General features: G+C 38.3%; 1 protein-coding gene across 1 annotated transcript in view; it reads left to right on the top strand.

Annotated features, from left to right (window-relative positions):
• VWF (von Willebrand factor) overlaps positions 1 to 20,182 on the top strand; it is a 212,002-nt gene that overhangs the window by 79,773 nt on the left and 112,047 nt on the right. Inside the window, exons 10-15 of the mRNA XM_074194426.1 lie at positions 195 to 241; positions 9,445 to 9,581; positions 10,687 to 10,825; positions 11,977 to 12,077; positions 16,329 to 16,524; positions 17,995 to 18,210. Of these exons, the coding sequence (XP_074050527.1) occupies positions 195 to 241; positions 9,445 to 9,581; positions 10,687 to 10,825; positions 11,977 to 12,077; positions 16,329 to 16,524; positions 17,995 to 18,210 (836 nt within the window). The remainder of the gene's footprint in view (positions 1 to 194; positions 242 to 9,444; positions 9,582 to 10,686; positions 10,826 to 11,976; positions 12,078 to 16,328; positions 16,525 to 17,994; positions 18,211 to 20,182) is intronic.

Genomic DNA, 20,182 nt, shown 5'->3' with positions numbered 1-20,182 from the left:
TTTTGTCAATCTTCGAGATCAGATTTGGGAAGCTAGGGTAATCAAGGAAGGTCTTATGAAGGAGAACTTCTGTCTTGATTTCCTAGTATTTTAACAGTCTTAGTTGGGAATGAAGTATTATCTTTGATGCTGGAATTCATCTATGTCCTTTTGTACTTAAAACATGTGTGTATTTCTTCTTCCCTTCCCAACAGTATTTGCCGGAACAGCCTGTGGATCTGTAGTAATGAAGATTGCCCTGGTAGGTCTTTCATATCTCCTTCACTCCTATGTCTTTCTGAATTGGAGAATAGAGTTGACTCTTGTTACAGAAGTTGGGTGGTACAGTGAATAGAGTACTCATCCTGGAGTCTGAAGACTTATCTTCCTGAGTTAACTATGGCCTCAGACTAGCCTTATGACCCTAGGCCAGTCACTTAACCCTATTTGCCTCAGTTTTCCTAGCTGTAAAATGAGATTGAGAAGGAAATGGTAAACCACTCCAGTATCTTTGTCAAGAAAACCCTAAATAGGGTCATGAAGAGTAGAACTTGACTGAAAAAAACAACTAAGCAGCAACCTGTTATACTTGTAACCTTGTCTTTTAACTGGTAACCAGTAACTTAGCTTTTAGAAGCCTGCAGGGCTTCTGGGCTAATAGACAGTTTATCTTCTAGCAGCTTTGGGAGAAAGATGGGAAAAAAGAAGGAAAGGAGTGGTGCTGTAGAGATTGAAAGAAAAAATACAATTGGACTCATTTTCCGTTTTTGTTTTATTCCATTGGACAAATGGACTTCTTTCAGAAAGCCCTAGTAGTTTAGGAATTAAAAGAGGGAGAATATAGCTGGGTTTTTATCTCTGCTGTCTTTTCCATTGTTTGTTTGTTTAGAGGAATAATTTTGGGTGGAACTGTAGGAACTTAGAACAGATGGAGCCAACAGGAAATGCATTTTTTTTAAAAAGAATACATTCTGGACTTGGAGGGATGAGGGACTTTGTGGTATCTTATACTTAAAGTAGACAGGAGAATCCTCTAAATATTCAGTCAAAAGAACTGACCATGGCCAAAGACTTCCGGAAACCACAGCACTGAGCAATCCCACTTGGAAAGTCTAACATTAGCAATGGTTACACTGCTAGCAACAGGATGTAACAACAGAGCTGGAACGCTGACCTTAAAGTCAGAAAGATCTGTATTTGAATTCTACCCCTAACAAGGGATGGCTGTGTGAACCTAGACAAGTCATTTAACTTTTCAGTGGCCCTTGAGGCAGCTAAGACTATGCCATTGCAAAATATATTGATAGGGGGATTGTTAGACTAAAGAAACTCTAATGTTTCTAAACTAAACTAAACTCTAATGGAGAATAGAGGAGGTGGACCCCTAGGGAAAGTTGGCTTGGTGAACAGGCGTGTCTTCATGTAAGGGTAGGTAATAGATCTGGTGTTGAGCAAAATTGTGCACATAAGATTTGAATGTAATCCTTGACTCCTTTTGTACTTCCCAACTTCCTTCATTCCCTGAACAGGGGAAAAAAAAATATCCTCAGGAAAGGAATTAGTAAATGAATTCACACACACTGAGGTGTGAATGATTAATTAGGTTTAATATGTTGCTGGCTTCTAGGGAGATTTGTATTTTAATAGAGGATACAGTCATAGTCAAAGAAATATTCTTCCAACTGTTGAATTTCAAGCATCAGTTTAGAGATGAGAAAGGTTTTTTTTTTCATAGAGGAAAAGTTGGGGGCTTTCTTTTTAGGCTTTTGTTCCTTTCGTTTTTTTTCTTTCATGACCTCATTTGGGGTTTTCTTGGCAAAGATACTGGAATTGTTTGCCATTTCCTCCTCCAGCTCATTTTTACAAATGAAGAACTGAAACAAATAGGATTAAGTGACTTGCCCAGGGTTACATAGTTTGTAGATATCTGAGTTTAAATTTGAACTCAGGAAAGCAGTCTTACTGACTCCAGGCTGGGTAGTTTATGCACTGCCCCAGTAGCCAGCCTGGGGAGGTACCTTTCTAGTATCTCAATTCATTTCATGCATCTGATGCAGGCAGTACTATAAATATCCAGATAGAGATGAACTGATAATAATAATAAGTGTATGTTTATTTGTACTTTAAAGTATATAAACGTCTTTTATAAATATAACAATTCCGTAAGGTAAGCAGTACAGGTAAATATCACTCCAATTTTACAGAGTTGTGCTCTAGGTCACATCAATTTTTAAGGTTTTTATTTTATTAAGTGTTAGCATTAATAAAAGAAAAACTTGGAGTCATGACAGATAGAAAATTAAGAAAATGTGACAGTGACAGTGGAACCTGAAGAGACTATCATCAGCAAGCTTGGGCTCAGACAGAGCCTTGGAAAGTCTGAGAGGGAATTCTGGGTACTTGTCTCAAAGATCTCATACTTTCCTAGTACACAGCAAAGCTCTCTAGGCAAAGTTGTTTCTCTTCTTTTTTTTTTTTTCAGAGCAATTTTCAATGTGTTCTAACTTATCCCTTTAATTACATGTGATTCAAGTTCTATCTAATCCTAGCAGCATTTCTGGCAATTGTATAGTCAAACTCCCCTTTTAGAATTGTAAAACTTAGAATAGAAGGGACCTGAAAGATTCATAGGATAATAGGAAAGTAGATTTTGAACTAGAAATGAGTACACTGAGACACAGAAGTGTCACATTTACTGTCATGACATGACCAAGGTAGAACTCTGCCAAGTTAGAAGATGTTGGGACTCAAACCCACACTTCGAGCTGTCATTTCTTCCACCTGACTACATCACCTCTTAGACAAGGGAACTGAGCAATGTCTCTGAACTGCTGAACAAATTAAGTTCCAAAGTATTTGAGACTGCTTGTAGTTTCTACCTTATAGACTCCTGACTTCATATACAGTTCATCTTTGTTGTTGTTCAGTTGTATCTGACTCTTAAAGATCTATTGGGTCTGTAAACTGGGGGTTTTCTTGTCAGAGATACTGAAGTGGTTTGCCATTTTCTTCTCCAGCTCATTTTACAGATGAGGAAACTGAAGCAAACAGGATTAAAGGACATGCCCAGGGCCACACAACTAGTATTTGAACGCAAGTCTTTCTGACTCCAGGCTTGATCCTCTATCCACTGTACCATCTAGCTGTCCCTAATTCATCTTAGTACCTTCTGATTATTCATATATAATGATCATCTTTCTTAAACCCAAGACATTATCTTTTAAAAAATAAAGACATTTTCTTTAATGAAAACATCTAGACATGTAGGCTTGGTCACCATTATGAACATCTACACATCCATTTGCTCCTGGGATTTAAAAGACACCAGGGTGGTCTTTGAAGAAATGAGATAAAAGGCCCAAAAGGCACTTTAGGAACCTTGCATCTTTGTTTTTGTTTTACAAAAATGAATGTCACAGGAAAATAAGTAAATTTGCTGAGAGCAGACACTGATGGTTTCTTAGTTGGATTATATGGGAAACAATAGGATTAGATGGTTTGGACAAAAGCTAAATTAGCTCAAATTAATGAGCACTAAATTGGATATTGAGAAACAAAGACAGGGACCTTAGATATGCATGCAGAATAAAACCCTTACATTTCTATGTTGCTACACATCTTGCAGATGCTTTCCTCTTAATTATGCAATTTAGTCATGTAATTTAATCAGTCAAACTAGCATTTATTAAAGGTCTTCTATGCTAAGCAAACATACAAGCTAAGCACTGTGCTAAGTATTGGGGATACAAAGAACAGCAATAGCCCTTACCCTCAAGCAGTTCAGTCTAATGTGGGGAGACAGCAAGCAACAGTTTTGTACAAAAGAGGATAAATTGGGGATAATCTCAGAGAAAAGGCATTAAAATTAAAGAGGAGTAGGAATGGCTTAATATTATTGGCATAATGGAAAGAACACTGTGTCTAAAGTCAGGGAGAACTGAGTTCAAATCTAGCCATGGACCTTACTAGCTGTGTGACCTTGGGCAAATCACATAGCTTCTGTTTGCTTAAGCTTCTGAATCTGTAAAATGAACTAGAGAAGGAAATGGCAAACTGCTCCAGTACAAGAAAACTTCAAAAAGGGTCACAAAGACCACATCTAAAAATGATTGCACAACAACAAAAATGTAGGGATAATAGCATCAAACTTTCAGAGTTCTAATAGGATCAATGAGATAGCTGTAAGCTTAGCACAGTCCTGGAACATAATGAGTGCCATGTAAATGTTAGCTATATACTACTTCTCCCACTACTATCATTACCACCACCATTACCATCATCACCATGACCACCACCACCATCATAACCACCATCACTATCAACATCACCATTATTACTATTACTGACACCACCACTACCATCACCCTTCTCTTGCCACCACCATCATATCCACTATCACTATCAAACCCACCATTATTACTATTACTTAGACCACCACCACTACCACCACCACCACCACTACCACCATCACCACCATCATAACCACCATTTCTACCAACACCACTATCACTATTGCTACCACCACCATCACAACCACCGTCACCACCACCACCACTATCATTATCCCCATCACCACTACTATTGCTATTAATTTTATGAATGAGAAAGCACAGAAAGGATAAGTTATTGGTCCATGGCCACACTTGGTAAATGACAGAGTTGGGATTTGAAATGAGAGAACTCATGTTAATATGCCATCATGACTTAATAAAGAGAACCTTGAACTTAAATCCAAAGGAGGGTCTTTACATCCCAGCCATACCAGGTACTAGTTGTATGAATTTAATTAGGCAAGACATTTCACTTCTTGGTTTTATCATTTGTAAAATGGGGATAAAAATACTAATATTACCTTCCTCAAAGAATGGTTCTGAAAATACTTCATGAGCCTTAAGGTACTGTAGAAATGAAAGACTTTCATCCAGCAGGTCAGACTCATTTTCATACCCTCCAGGCACATTTTAATTCACTGGATATGTTGGTGAATCCAGGATTATTGGAGGGGGGGTGTGATTCTTTATGACCTTTCTCCTCATTCTCTGAGGCTCCTCTACTCCCTTAGCAGGACCTCTTCAGTGGCTTATTTGGGAAATAGATGGGTGTTAGCTTGGCAGAATCTATGCCATTATAATTACTGATCCTGATCTATGGTTGAAACTAAGAACAGTAGTCAGAGATAGATTGTAAAATAACATCTCAATTAGCAGGGGTTCTCTGGTTTCCTGCGATTCCAGCTTCTTCCATGCATTGTTTGAATGTGATAAGCTAAACACAATATTTAGATTTCTGCTTCTTCTGAGCTCTAGGATCCTAAATTGTGAGCGTCTGAACAGGAAACCAGCTCAGGGCTTCAGATAGCATCTCTGGGGTGATTTTACTTTTGGAGATTTCTATGTCTTCTAATGAACTCTCTTTTCCTGGGCAACATTAAGGGGGGAAGAGGGCTAATTTCTTAAGATAAGATCCACATCCCAAAGAAAGAGAGGGACTTGGAAAGAACTCCCACCCATTTCATTGCAAAGGGGCCAAGGGCTTTGACAGGAATGGTTTATTTATGTCTAGGGTGTAAATAGTTTCCTCAGGCTCTCCATATCCAGTTATATCACTGGATTCAACCTTTCCAGCATTCTTTTCAGCCAATCTGAGATTTTTCTTCTTCTAATCCTTCATCCTGAGTTCATGGTGATAATGACCTCCTAGCTTTTCCCTCTCCCTTTCTCTCCTTCTTTTTCCCTAAGGCAGTATTGCTAGAGGAGGGTCTCTCATGTACCCTGTGGCTTTGATTTTAATGTTTCAATCTTTATCAGAAGCCATGAGGCTGCTGCTCACAGGAGAAACTTGGCTGTCCTTCCCTTCACCTCCTGCCTCAAAAAGATTAGGCAGAAGTTGGGGAGTATAGGCAACAGTTTCTTTTCTTTAGTTGAGGGACAGTTCTTCTACTTTCTAGACATAAAAGAGTTCCTCATTTTCTAAGGTCTTCTGGGCTGTCTACTTTTAACTTTTATACCTGATGAATACTTTAACTGTCTTTGGATAGGGAGGGTTCCAACCAGGAAACTAGCAGGTTATGGAGCCCCAATGAGAAAGGCTCCAGTCTAGATTCATCAAAGAGAATACAACTTTAACCAGAAGGGTAGATGGAATCTCCCGTGTTGCCCTTGGTGACTCCCTGGCTGTCTGACAGGGCCTATTGTTAGTCCCTGGACAGAAGCCAAGATGTTTCTGGTTATAGGCCTATCTCTTAAAGGGACCCCAGACCTTAGACCTAGTCTGTTGTTTTTCAATCTCTAAATCTCAGTGGTTAAGGCATTTCTTTTATGGAAATAGTATAGTCCATATTTATGTGTATATACTCTAGCCATGGCATTATATCTGTCTGTCTGTCTATCTATCTATCTATCTATCTGTCATGTATCCATCTATTTACATAGTTATATGTTGTAAATATACACTAATAAATGTACATATCTGTTATTAATTTTAGAGGAAAAGAATCTGTACACATATTTTTACTTAAAGCAAGCAACTATAGAGATAATGAGGACAGAAGGAAGAAACACTACAAGGGGAAATTGGGAAGAGTTCCAGGCTGCTCTTTCAGCCTCAATGCATCTATTGTGGGCAGTTGCCTTAGACACTAGAGCAGGGGGTGCCCCGAGCAAAGGGGAGGGGTAGGGAACTGTTGGCAGAGACCCCAATCTGGACAAATGGCCCCTAGAATGTGGTATGTCTGGCAGGCAGCAAACTAATCCCCCCAGGGAGCCAGAGGGTTAGGGGCAAAGAGAGTAAGGTAACAGAGGAGGCCTAAGGAATATTTTGGGGTGGGGAAAGGGTTTAGTTTTTAACCCACAGACAGTGTCAGCCTGGGCTGTAGATTTAGGTTGCTGATGTCGGTACTTCCCAGGCATGGGTGATGAGATCATGGCCAGATGGTGTTCCTGGTCCTTCATTGGTCCAGGATGCAGTCATGGGGCTGGAACTGTAGGAAGACAGCTGGGGCATATGAACATGATGAGGGAAGAGGGGAACTGTGAAGTGGTTCTGAGGATCATCTCATAGGGGAGATTGTGAAAGTATAGGGCACTGAACTTCTAGGTATTATTGGTATTGTTCACTTGCTATTCAAGATACTTGGTAATGATGTATTTTGCCATAGTAGTCTTTCTGCCTTATTCAGAAATTATGACATAAGTTCAGTTGAGTCCAGAAATCACAACTCAAGGAAATTCAGGACATTTAAAAATAACACTCTATGAATGTAGCACCTGGACCCCCTAGAAAGCTACCTGATGTTTGAGGTATTCTATGGGTCAGCATCCAACTCAAACTATAGCTCACATTCTCTCAATAATGTGTTTATTTCTCTCAGCCAAGTAGAAATTGCATTAGCTCAAAGTTTTGGATATTTATGAAATAGTTTAATGAATAAAGTAACAAAGAGGAGTTCGCATATCAGGCATAGATACTCTCAGATGACCATACCAACAGTGGAGGAGGCAAATACATATAAAAAATGCATGGTTCGAGAAAATATCCAGGAAGGTGACTTTGTGGTCAGGGAACATCCAGGAATGGGTACACATACTAGGAAACCTCTGCAGTTAGGGTACAGGTGTAGGGTGCCCAAATATAGAGATCAACGTGTCCAGGGTGTAGTCATGATTGGAATAACTCATTTACAATCATGAATCTTGGAATCTTAAATCTAGATCTAGGAGGAACCCCAGAGTCTCTCGAGTCACATCTGGAGCTGTAGAGTGGTCCATACCTGCTGCTGATGTCCTTTTGTTGCGCTCTACTATTTTCTTCTTAAAAAATCATTTTCTCTGAGCTGCTCTGATAACACACCAATCTACTACTTTTTTTGCTATTACCTACTGGGGCTCTAACAACTAATAAAGGGCATTTTGGCGGTACAATGGAAAGAGTCCCTGACCTAGAGTCAGGAAGACTCATCTTTCTGAGTTCAAATCTGGTTTCAGATACACTAGCTGTGTGAGGTTGGGCAAATCACTTAACTCTGTTTGCCTTAGTTTCCCCATCTGTAAAATGAACTGGAGAAGGAAATGTCAAATCATTCCAGTATCTTTGCCAAGAAAACTAAAATGGGCTACAGAGAGTTGGACACAATTGAAATGAGTAAAAACAACAACAAAATCTCTTTCTAGCAGGGATGATATAGCCAGCTGTTTTTGTTCATAGCTTAGAGTTGTGAGCCACCACACCCAGACAGGCAGTCAGTTAAAGCCCACAGAATGCCCTTGGCAGAAATTTTTTGTCTTCTTTTGAACAACTTACTCTTTGAATAAATTCAAGATGTTTGGCCCCAGACAACTTTCTGAACAGGGATTAGAAAATTCCTTTTTTACTCTTATTAAACCCCTGATGTCATTCTATGTCCCTGAAATCCAAATTGCATCCCCTAAATCCAGAGGCAATGGTAATATTAATTGGGTTATAATTAGAACTAGAGGTAGAAAATAGAAAAGAGGGGAAAGAGGATGGTGAAGGATAGAAGATGGTGTGACGATGAGGGTTCAGTGCTCCATGAAATGTAGAATTGAGTCTTTGTTCCTCCTGAGCATAGAAGACCTCTAGAGAGAGAGTTGGGAAGGTGGAGTGTGTTAGCAGCAATAGAATGGAAAATGGCTGGGGTGAAACAAGGTTCATATCCTCTGGCATTTCCAAGATCTTTGATTTAGTGAATTTTTCAATGATATTATGACTCTTTTCTTAAGGCACTTATTGCCTCTTTATGTATCACCCTTATTTTGGGTATGATAATCAGCTCCTCTGGCTCCTCTGCAGTCAGAGATTTTGCTGTAGTTGGCCACTTATTTTAGTCATGTCTGACTCTTTTGCTTTTAAGCAAAGATACTGCAGTAATTTGAAATTTCCTTCTTCCTCTCATTTTACAGATGAGGAAACCAGATAAAGTGACTTGCCCAGGGTCACACATCTAGTAAATTCAGATTTGAAATCAGGAAGATGAATCTTCACTCCAGAGTACCTACTCTATCCACTGCATAGACGACCTGGATTAAAATCTTGCTTTGGCATTTATCTATGTGATCTTGGGCAAGTCATTGAACTTACAAGGGTCTCAGTCTCCTCATCTATAAAATACAGGAGTTGAACTATATGGGCTTTGAAGTTTATGTGTCTGATCTTATTGATTTTATGATTATCTCTCCTACCAGACTGTAAAGTCTATGAGATAGTGCCTTTAGTTCATGCATCTTAGTACTCTGTCCTACTTAGGGCAACATTATATAAAGGTCTAATCAGTCTGCCTTAGTTTCTTTAATGTTTTTGAGGGTGATTTTTCCAGCTGCAAGGGAAAGGAATACTCTTGGGAGTATGGAAAAATTGACTTGCTATAAATATTGCCTTGTACCTTTTACATGGCCAGCCATGGAAATTCCTCTTCTCTTCCTATTCCCCCTTCCCTTTGTGTTCCTCCAGGGGAGTGTCTGGTAACAGGTCAATCCCATTTTAAGAGCTTTGACAACAAGTACTTTACCTTCAGTGGAATCTGCCAGTATTTATTGGCTCAGGATTGCCAAGATCACACCTTCTCCATCATCATAGAAACTGTCCAGGTGAGCTGCTCTTTGGGGTTAGATGAATGATGGGGAGGAGGTTGCTCCCAGTGAAACTCCCTCTAGGGCAGTGAGAGTACAAAGGGTCTTTATATGAGAAAAACACATCTCTTTTTTCTATTTTATTTTTAATTCATTAGACCAATAGTGTCTAGGATAAGGGAATATTGACTTATTGGACTAGTGTAAGACTATGGTCAGCCTGATTCAGTCTGGGTTAAGGGTGACTGTCCTGGTAAAAAGACACAAAACTATTACTTAAGGTAATTCCAAAGGAATTAGAGATGATCAGCCTATAAAAGCATGCTTATTGTGAATGTGATAGCTGTCTTCAAGCATTTGAAGGGTTTTCATGTGGAAGAAAGATTATTTTCATCCAAAGGGAAGAACTAGGACACGTGTGTGGAAATAACAGAAATGTAGATTTTGGTTTGGTTTAAAGAATCACCTTCAGCAAGAAGTGTTTGTACATGGAATGGGCCGTTTTAGAAAATCATGAGTTCTTTATAATCATATTTTTCAGAGAAGTTCATGGATTTAGAGGTCATCAGATCCAGCTCCCCTGTCTAAGTGTAGATTAAGCTAAGTGACCTCCAAAGTCTCTTTGAGGCTTGAGATTCCATGATTTTATCTTGTCTCTTGTTTTACCTGAAATCCATCCCTGTTATCTTTACTTGGAGGGACTTGAGAAAGTTACTTAGTTTGTCCTGTCTCCAAGCAGGGCAGATCAGTTAGGTTACAATCAGGAGAGCTAAATGGTTATATACTAACCTCTCTTCCTGGGATTCAGAGTCTCTTCTCTTTTCCAGAGCAAAGTGGGTGATGAGAGTTTAAGCACATTTATTAAAAAACATAGCAATGGTAGACATTGGATCCAGAAAATGGTGGAGGGGATGGGGAGGGGAATTGAATGAGAAGTAGGACTAGATTATCTAGGGATTTGAAAATTTCTGTTCCTGAACAGGGACAATTTCAATAATATTTATATAATATATAACTTCATCATGTGTCTCTTTATATAAACATAAATACAAAAACATACAATGCAAACATTTGTATGGGTATATGTATGCATAAACCTTGTCATGATTTTCTCTTTCTGCAGTGTGCCAATGATCCAGATGCTGTTTGTACCCGCTCAGTCACCCTAAAGCTCCTCCACCTGGACAATAGCATTGTGAAGTTGAAGCATGGGGGTATGGTCTCCCTGGATGGACAGGACATCCAGATGCCCCTAATGCAAGGTAAACATCTCTTGTACCTCAAGGATGGGATTGATACTTTCCTCTCTTCCTCCAGATCAAATGGCTTACCCCTTCCCATATTCTTAGCTGTTTTCTCTCATTTCTGAGACTTTATTTCTTCAAAACTGTAAGAACTCTTCTCAAAACAACTCCACCTTTATGAACTCTTATCCATTCTAGCAAAGCCCTTGCATTTAATGTTAGGGTACCAGACACTGCACTAAGCACTTTTTAAAACAATTATTATTTCATTTGATCTTCACAACATCCTTGGTAAGTGTTATTATTGTTTGCAATTTGCAGTTGAGTAAACTGAGGTAGGTAGAGATTAAGTGGCTCATCCAGGATAGGATTTAAATTCTAAGTTTAAATCCAGGTCTTCCTGATTATAGATTTAGCACATCAACCATTTTGCCCCTAGCTGTATAGTTGGAAAGAGGACTAGCTTTTAGAAGATCTGGTTCTGGTCTTCAGTTTTTTCTTTACTAGTCATGTGGTGACCTTAGGAAAAGTTTGTCATCTGTAAAGTGGGGCAAAGAACCCACTGGTATAAAACCCACTGAGTTGCTATTTCATATGGTTTTTTTGAAGCTCAGATGAACTAATCCATGTGAAAAGACTTTTAAAATTATAAAGCATTATATATATAAAGCAGGGATTTTTTTAAAAAAAATGCATAATTAGGGGCAATTAGGTCATGCAGTGGATAGAGCACTAGCCCCAGAGTCAGGAACACTTGAGTTCAAATTTGACTTCAGACATTTAATAATTACCTGTGTGACCTTGGGCTAGTCACTTAACCTCATTGCCTTACAAAAAAACAAAAAATGCATAATTAGTGACACTATGATATATTAGATAGAGAGCTGACCTTGAAGACAGTAAGACAAACCCCTCTCCATGTGGGTCAATCTTAATACACAGAGGCTTCTATCATCCTCTGCTGGCAATTAGGAGACAATGCAAGATGAGGGAATGTAGCCATCTTCTCGTATTTTCCTCAAACCACATGCTCACTTTGGCTTCCTTCCTGAAATGCTCAATCTTCCCTATATCCCACTGCATTTTTTTCATCGTCAGGTCCAAATGCATTTTCTCCATACTCCTCTTTGCCCCACCTTGCCTAAATTCTGTTGCCTACTCTATTTTAGGTGATCTCAGGATTCAGCGGACTGTGATGGCCTCTGTACGCCTTACATATGGAGAAGACCTGCAGATAGACTGGGATGGGAGTGGAAAACTGCTGGTGAAGGCAAGTTCCTTTTTGAGAGCCTCTGTTTTCATCTCCCACAGTCAAGGCCCCCTCACAAAAGTCCCCTTATGCTTGAAGCAATAATGACTTTTTGTGGTAGGGAAGGAATTTCATTTTCTACATTCAGCTAATACACTCCCAGATTCAAGAACAGGATTCTCTTCTTTCCTGTAATTTGGCTTTTGGTTTCTGGCTGCTGCTGTTCAACACTGAGATTCTTCAGCTTTAGGGACTCAGAAGATCCCAACAGAATAAATCCTAAGGATAAATTGAACTTTTATCACAGGGTCAACTAGGTGACACGGTGGATAGAGTGCTAGGCCTGGAGCTGAGAAGACTCATCTTTCTGAGTTAAAATCTGTCCTCAGACATTTATTTGTTGTATGATCCTGGACAAGTCACTTTAACCCTGTTTGCCCTAGTTTCCTCATCTGTAAAATGAGTTGGAGAAGGAAATGGCAAACCGAGATAGTATTTTTTACCAAGAAAACCCCAACAATAAAAATGCTGTCTTATAACTATATCACAGATTGTTTTACCATTCTCTAATTGATGTCTATCAGTTTTCAGTTCTTCACTTAGACAAAAAAGTGCTCTTATGAATGTTTTGGAGAATATAGATTTTTCTTTTCTCTTTGGCATCCTTGGGATATAGATTCAACAGTAGAATTTATGGGTCAAAGAATGAGGATACTTTAGTTCCTTTCTTAGTATGATTCCTTGCTTTTTAGAATGATGGGATCATTTCACAGCTCCATCAACAGTAAAGTCATTCCTGCCTTTCCAAAGTCTCTTTACCATTTACTATTTTTCTTCATCTTTGTCAACTGACTGAAATATGATGTAAAACCTTAGAGTCATTTTTGATTTGCATTTCTTTTATTATTATTTGGGAAATCTTTCATATGGTTGCTGATCATTTACAATTTTTCAAGAATTGCTTATTCAAACCCATTCCCTACTTAGACATTGGACTCTTGTTCTTCTATATTTATATATCAGATATTTGATGATAACATTTTTCTCCTCAATTAATAATTTCCTTTGTTGAACTAATTATGTTGAATTTTAAAAATTTGATTATTATAATTATTATTAGCATAGATGCTTTTCAGTTTCATGTGACTGAAATTTTCTTTTGAGATCATTCCTATGTCAAAGAGATCTGGCAAAGAATTTTATCCCTAACTCTAATTGTAAAAGTTACTTGATAGAATAGTCTTTTCATCCTAATTTTTAAAATAAATAATGATAGGCAATAAATCTCAGAGACTTTAAGTAACTTGCCCAGAGTCACAAAATGCTAGTGATAGGATCTGAACCCAGGACTCTTGGTCCAGTGCTATTTCCATTATACTTCTGGAGTATTTACTTCTGAAGAGTTTTCTTTCTTTTCAACACATAACTGAGATCTTTTCACTAAAAGAAGGGGAATTTTGGTTTGGGGTGGAAAGTATTATGAACAGGAAGAAAGAATGGAAAAGAATGCAGTGGTCTTTGCCAACATAAAGGTTTTGAATACCAGAGCAGACATTCTTAACCTGGGGTCTATGACACAAAAAAAGGTTAACAACCGCTGACCTAGAGGGTAGGAAGAAGGAGATGTCGGTAGAGAGAAGAGAAACATAACAAGGAAAATCAGGAAATGCCACAGTTAAACTTCAGTTACTTTGCATTTTACCTAGGGATGGTTTTTTATTGAAGATAAGTTAATCTCATATTTCACAGAAGCATAGATTTTTAGGTCTTAGGAATTTCAAAAGGACCCTACGAATGTATACTATTGGACCTAGTCCTGGGACTCTGAGGGTTTTGTGAGAGACCCACAAGATTAGAAGTCAGCCCTCCTGTATGCTCTTCCCAGTCCTGCTGACAAATGAAACCTAATCTATACAATGTGGGAAAGGGGTCTCAGTTTAAGTTTAACAAGTGTTTGTTATGATCATAAACTGATAAAGGCAAGGATGATGGAAAATTGAAAATAAATTAGAGGTTTCTGAAGTTGGAGTTTGTTTAATGGATTACCCAGGTCATCATGATAAAATTCTTCCCTAGACATTACCGTTTGTGTGCCCCCACTTTTTGTTTGTTACCCCCATCTATTAAATGGGGAGGGAGGTTTTATATGCCATGGCTTCCAAAGTTCCTTATAGCTCAGATAGTCTTCTTGGCTTATGTCCACAGACTCCTTACTAACTAACCATCCTGCTCTATTTCCTCTAGTCTCAGTTCCACAAATATGTTGAGTATGCTTCTATCATGCACCCCTCAAAACTGAGCCATTTGGGGCCCACTGATGTTTATTCTATGACTTGACATTTATGGGCTATGGGTTTTGAGAAGTCTAAAATGTCTCTGAAGAGTCACCCTTATTTGTCTTAAAGTGATTGTTTATCCTGACCCTTAGTGAGTCATCCAGAGTCATTTTCCTTTGGCTGCTTCATTTATTCCTTCCCCAAACCTGTTCTCTTTGAATTAGGAGAAGCAGTGTCTCTTTCCAGTCTGTTCACAAGGATGCTGGCAGTCATTCAAATATACAATTTGTCGAGAGGAGTGAATTTATGTTCTTTATGATGCTTTGAGATTCCAGAAGGAAGTTCTGTCTCAAGACTGTCTTCAATGCCCATTGTCTGCCAAAGATGCTGTGGGGATATGTGAAAGAAATAAGCGAGTTCATATTTATTAAAGCTTTATTTATATCATTTCATGGAAGGTAATAGAAGTATCACATTAGAAATGAGAAAACTGAAGTTTAGAGAAGATTATAGCTCTTAAGGAACTAAAGACCTAATAGGAGGGACAACGTGCTTACACAAAGAAGACTTGAGAATGTGTACCACACAAGGAATACTCCAATTGTAGTATGTAGAAAGGAAGTTGGATTTGGAGTCAGAAGACCTAGGTTTGATCTTGTCTTTGCCACTTATTATCTGGGTGAATATTGGCAGGTCTCTTAAATCTTCTTTGCCTCAGTTTCCTTGTCTATCAAATGGGGGAATTGGACCTTTAAAATATCTTCTAGCTTTAGACCTATGCTCCAGGTAGTTTTTTTATTTGTAAAATGAAGAGGTTAGACAAAATATCTCATCATTGAAGCTTATGATTCTATGAATTTAGTACAAGATGAATTCTAAAGTGTTGAGGGACCACAGTTTAGTGGGGTTAATTGGGGAAAGTTGACATGGAAGTGAAGTGCTTTGAGCAAAGGCCTCTTTCTGAGAGGAATTGCTATACAATGATGACATCAGGGAGATGATGCCAAGTGAATTGGATTTGAGTGAGGGTGTGTTGTGCTAAGTCACCAGTATCACTTTCTCCTCTGAATCATATGGGTTTAGTGGCTAGATTTGGATCAGGACAACTGGAACTGGCCTTGGATGCTACGCAGTAAGGATTAGGTAACTTGTCCAAGATCACACAGTTAATAAGTGTCTGAATCAAAATTTGAACTCAGGACTCCTGACTCCAGGGCTGGTGTTTTATTTTTTGCAACACCTAGCTGCCTGTGTGTGTAAAGTACACTAGACTTGGAAAGAAGAAAGGGAAATATATATTTGTTATTAATAATAATTATTATATCTAACATTTATATAATGCTTCTTATGGGCTAGTCACTGTTCTAAGCACTTCACACAAATATTATTTCATTTGATCCTTTCAGCAGCTCTGAGAGAAAGGTACTATTATTATCAGTTCCATTTTACAATTGAAGAAACTGAGATAGCCATGTTACTTGATTTTCCTAGGTTCATAAAAGAAGCTAGTTAAATGCCTCAAGCTGGATTTGAATTTAGGTCTCTTCAGGTTTAGTACCATCTACTTGCCTCTTGGTGGAAGAGGACTCTTATGAGAACTTGAGTAAGACATTTTATCTTTGGGTCTTGGCTTCCTCATTTTACAAATGAAGACAATACTATCTATATCATCTACTTGATAAAGTTGTTATGAGGAAAATGAATATTTACTGTAAACTACCATATGTATGGGAGTTATTATTATAATAAATACTTGTCTTGTCCCCTCTAGCATTAAACTTCTATTATCCTAGGTTCTGAAGGCTGATCTAAATTGACAGAGCAGATGAACTGCTGAGAACTCTCATTTTCTCAGAAGCTTGAGGTTCAGCTGCTTTTTATTAAATCTCAATTTATTTTTGAATCTGAAAGTTATTTGATTATAACAGTCATTAGCAAAATGAAATTGTTGCTGTTCAGAGAAGTAATCCCAACCGATCTTGTTATCTCTCCTCAGTTATCACCAGTATATGCTGGGAAGACTTGTGGCCTATGTGGGAATTACAATGGCAACAAAGGAGATGACTTTCTCACCCCTTCTGGCCTGGTAGAGCCTTTGGTGGAAGATTTTGGAAATTGCTGGAAACTCAGTGGAGACTGTCAAGATTTGCTGAAACAGGACAGTGACCCCTGTAATCTGAACCCTCGATTAAGTATGTATCCAGGGCAGGAAATTGGGCAGTGACAGAATATGATTATCTTAAATTGTGGGTAACTGGCATTGAAACCATATCTAGGCAGGGAGGTGGGGTTGAGGTGAGGGAGTTGAGATAGGTAAGATAGGAGGACTGGGTTGAGATACTTGTTTCATAATCATCTCTTAATTATCTACATATTGCTGTCTAGGTAAATCTGTGCAATTCTTTTTTATCTTCCATTGGCTTCCCTCTATCATAGGGACTCAACTCATTTTGTGTGTCATGGGTTCCATTGACAAGCTGAAGAAGCCTACCTGACCTTGCCTCAGGATTATATTTTTAAATGTACATTAAAATAAAGTATAAAGATTTTCAAAGGGAACCAGTTATTTTGAAATTTTGTCCATCTACATAAGAAGTTCCTGGGCCCTAAATTAAGCATCTTTGTTCTATCAACTAATTATGATAATGATCATGAAAATTATATTTAAAAACTTCAATGAATTGTGAAGGGGATAAACTCCCTTCATTGAAAGAAATTGTCAGTCTGTCCATATCTTAGTTGATAATTTTTGGGAATTTCTGTGGCTGAAAAAATTTAGTCTTTAATTGCCACAAGCCTTGAAATTTAGTCACAGAATCTCTCGGACATTAGAAAAAGTAAGCGTCATCTAAAACGGAGCTCAATGTCTCCTGTAGTTCTAAATCTCGAATCTTAGCCAGTTTGGTAGGACTTACTCCAGGCAGGACAACGGAATGAGACAATGGATTAGGATTCAAATGGAGAAATAATGAGAATAACTCATGTATGCAAGGTGCTTTTCATTTTCCTGAATGTTTCCTCCCATTATTCACAGGAGGTAGAATGTGCAATGATTCTCCTACTCTCATTTTATAAATGAGAACACTGAGATGCAGAGAGGAGGAGTAATTTGTCCAGGCTAAGCAGGAGACCAAGACTCAAACCTAGGTCTGTTGACTTTAAATACAGTCCTTATCTATCATCCCCCCCCCCCCCCATAACTTATGGTTGATCTACTCCAATTTTTGTTCACCCAATGAATATAAATTCCATTTACTATAATCCTAGGTCAAACAACTCAAGAGAGATTGTGAAATACAGTAAAATTAAGACAGAAAATCATGATGCAAATTCTGACTTTGCTGCTTACCACCTTTGTGATGTTGGGCAAGTCACTTCCTCTTTTGGGCCTCAGTTTCTTCATCTGTAAAGTAGAGGTGGACTAGACAGTGAAGTTCCTTCCTATTCTGAATTGTATTATTGTTATTAAGAAGCTGTATCAAGTGCATTTATATAAATACATATATATATATTCTTTAAAATTTTTTTAAACATTTATGGATTAATTGCTTTATTAGTTTGCATTTTCCTCTATCATCATGTATAATTGAGAGGTGACACTATTTTTTATTTGTTCTGTATGTGAATAATACCTCATACTCTCTATTTTTCTTTCCTTTAAGCCAAATATGCTGAGGAGTCTTGTTCCCTCTTGACATCCTCCAAGTTTGAGCTGTGCCACCCTGTGATCAGCCCAACGCCCTACTTGAAAAATTGCCATTATGATGTCTGTTCTTGCTCCGATGGGAAAGACTGTTTGTGCTCAGCAGTGGCTAGTTATGCCTCAGCCTGTGCCAGGAAGGGCATTCTGATCGAGTGGAGGGAGCCAGGCTTCTGTGGTGGGTACCATTTCCTTCTGATGCTTGGAGACAGCTGAGCAGTTTCCTGGAGGCCTGAGGAGTGATATATGTGGGGCTTTTCCCGGTTTGGTCCAAGTAATAGTAATGACTTGTCTTTGCAGAGTTGTAACTAAGGTGGAGTAACTAAAGCTTTTTTCCAGTGTACTATATTTAGAGTGTGCTTAAAGCACTTGAAGTCCTCTGGCTGCTTAAAAACAGCAGAGCTTAGCACTTGGGTAACAAAAATAATTGGATAAAATAACAAGTTGCCAGATCAGAATGAAAAAGCTAGAGTGTATTCTTCCTTCCCTTCTGCTCCTACCTCCCCCACTTACAGGGGTAAACATATTCCTCCTACCTCTAAATGCAGGAATATTTGGTGTTTTTTCCCATGATTACAGAAATCTCTAGCTTTGGTTCTGTATTTATGCTTAGCATTTTTATATTTATAAATTACTCTCCTAGACTAGATCTCACTTGCTCAAAGTCAGAGAGTAGGACTCATTCAGGAGTGAGGACTGTTTCATTTCAACTGCAGCTAATTTTCTCTTCCATCTATGTATCCGTGGGATAGGAACAATGGAGACATGCTTTATCCCAGGGAAAATTTGGTAAAACTACCCTGCTTCATATTGTCTTGTCCTGCTTGAATTTTAATTCAGAAGATCTCATGATCTTATTAGTAGAGGGATTCTCTCCATTGATAAAGATCAAAGCCTCTCCATACCTTCTCTTTTTGAGTAATTATTATTTTTAAGTACCCCCCCCCATAGTAGATATATGCCAATATCAAGAGGCTGCTTTTTGTCAAAGGCAAGACATTTATTTGCTTTTCCTGGGTATCAGAATTTCTCTGTGTATAGTGCCATCTTGTGCCTAATATGGGAAATAAATTGGAAAATGGAAGGGAATGGGGGAAAATAGGGGAGGCTGTCTATTCTTTCACATTTATATCTTAGATTTCCCAGTTGATATTTCCCTCCATTGCTATTTGCTACTATAGATAGATTGTGACAATTTAAAGTTAGAGAGTGATTATTTTTATTGAATGATCACCAGCTGGAGAAAATATCTTTCTTTTGCCTTTTGGATCCTAGTTAAAGATTTTGAAGAATTCCTGAAGTTAAATAAGGCTTGCCAAGATATATGATAATATAATGAATACAGCACTGAGTTTGGGATTAGAAAATGTAAGTTTAATTTGTCTCTGCCATTTATTAGCTATGGGATCATAGAAAATCTCTTCACTTTTTGGGCCTTCATTTTCCTCATTTGTTGACCCTTTCATCCCTGAATCCCATGATCTGTGACTACTCAAATAGTGACAATGACCACTGTATTTTGACCTTTGAACAGATGAATGGTCAGTATGTTGAGTTATTTCAGTTTTATCTGACTCTTTGTGACCCCATTTAGACTCTTTTTCTCTCAGTTCATTTTACAGATGAGGAATTGAGGCAAAGAAGCAAACTAGCAAATAGCCAGTAAGTGTCTGAGGACAGATTTGAACTCAGATCTTCCTGACTGTAGGCCCATTGCTCTATCCACATTGTGCCACCTATTTACCTCAGAGCATTATATAGGGTGTCTCAAAAATTTTAGTGTGGTTTTAAGCTTTAATAGCTTAAGTATGTAGCTTAAACAGTTCTGTGTATATTGGGAGGAGAAGAGAGATCATCAGAAAATACCTGCTGTGATTCTTCCCTTAGGAGCTAGGAAGCTAATTAGAGAGGCTAGACACAGTGAGCAGCTGGAAGATGAATTGAAATTCAATTTTTCAAGTGTTTGTTCAGCAACCTAGGGTTTGAATAACATATTAAGTAAATAAGTTCTGAGGAGTGATCAGAAGACGATGGATTTAAATAAAGAGAGCTTTCTGCAGGAGGTAAGCTTTAACTAGGGTTGCTTGTTCAGTTTTAACAGAAAAGAGTATTGCACATGAAATTATGAACTTTTGTCAGGTATAGATTTC

This window comes from Macrotis lagotis, chromosome 7, assembly GCF_037893015.1.
Source record: "Macrotis lagotis isolate mMagLag1 chromosome 7, bilby.v1.9.chrom.fasta, whole genome shotgun sequence".
NCBI lineage: Eukaryota > Metazoa > Chordata > Mammalia > Peramelemorphia > Peramelidae > Macrotis > Macrotis lagotis.
Note: the sequence above shows the minus strand (reverse complement) of the source record. Positions and strands in the feature narration are given on the sequence as shown.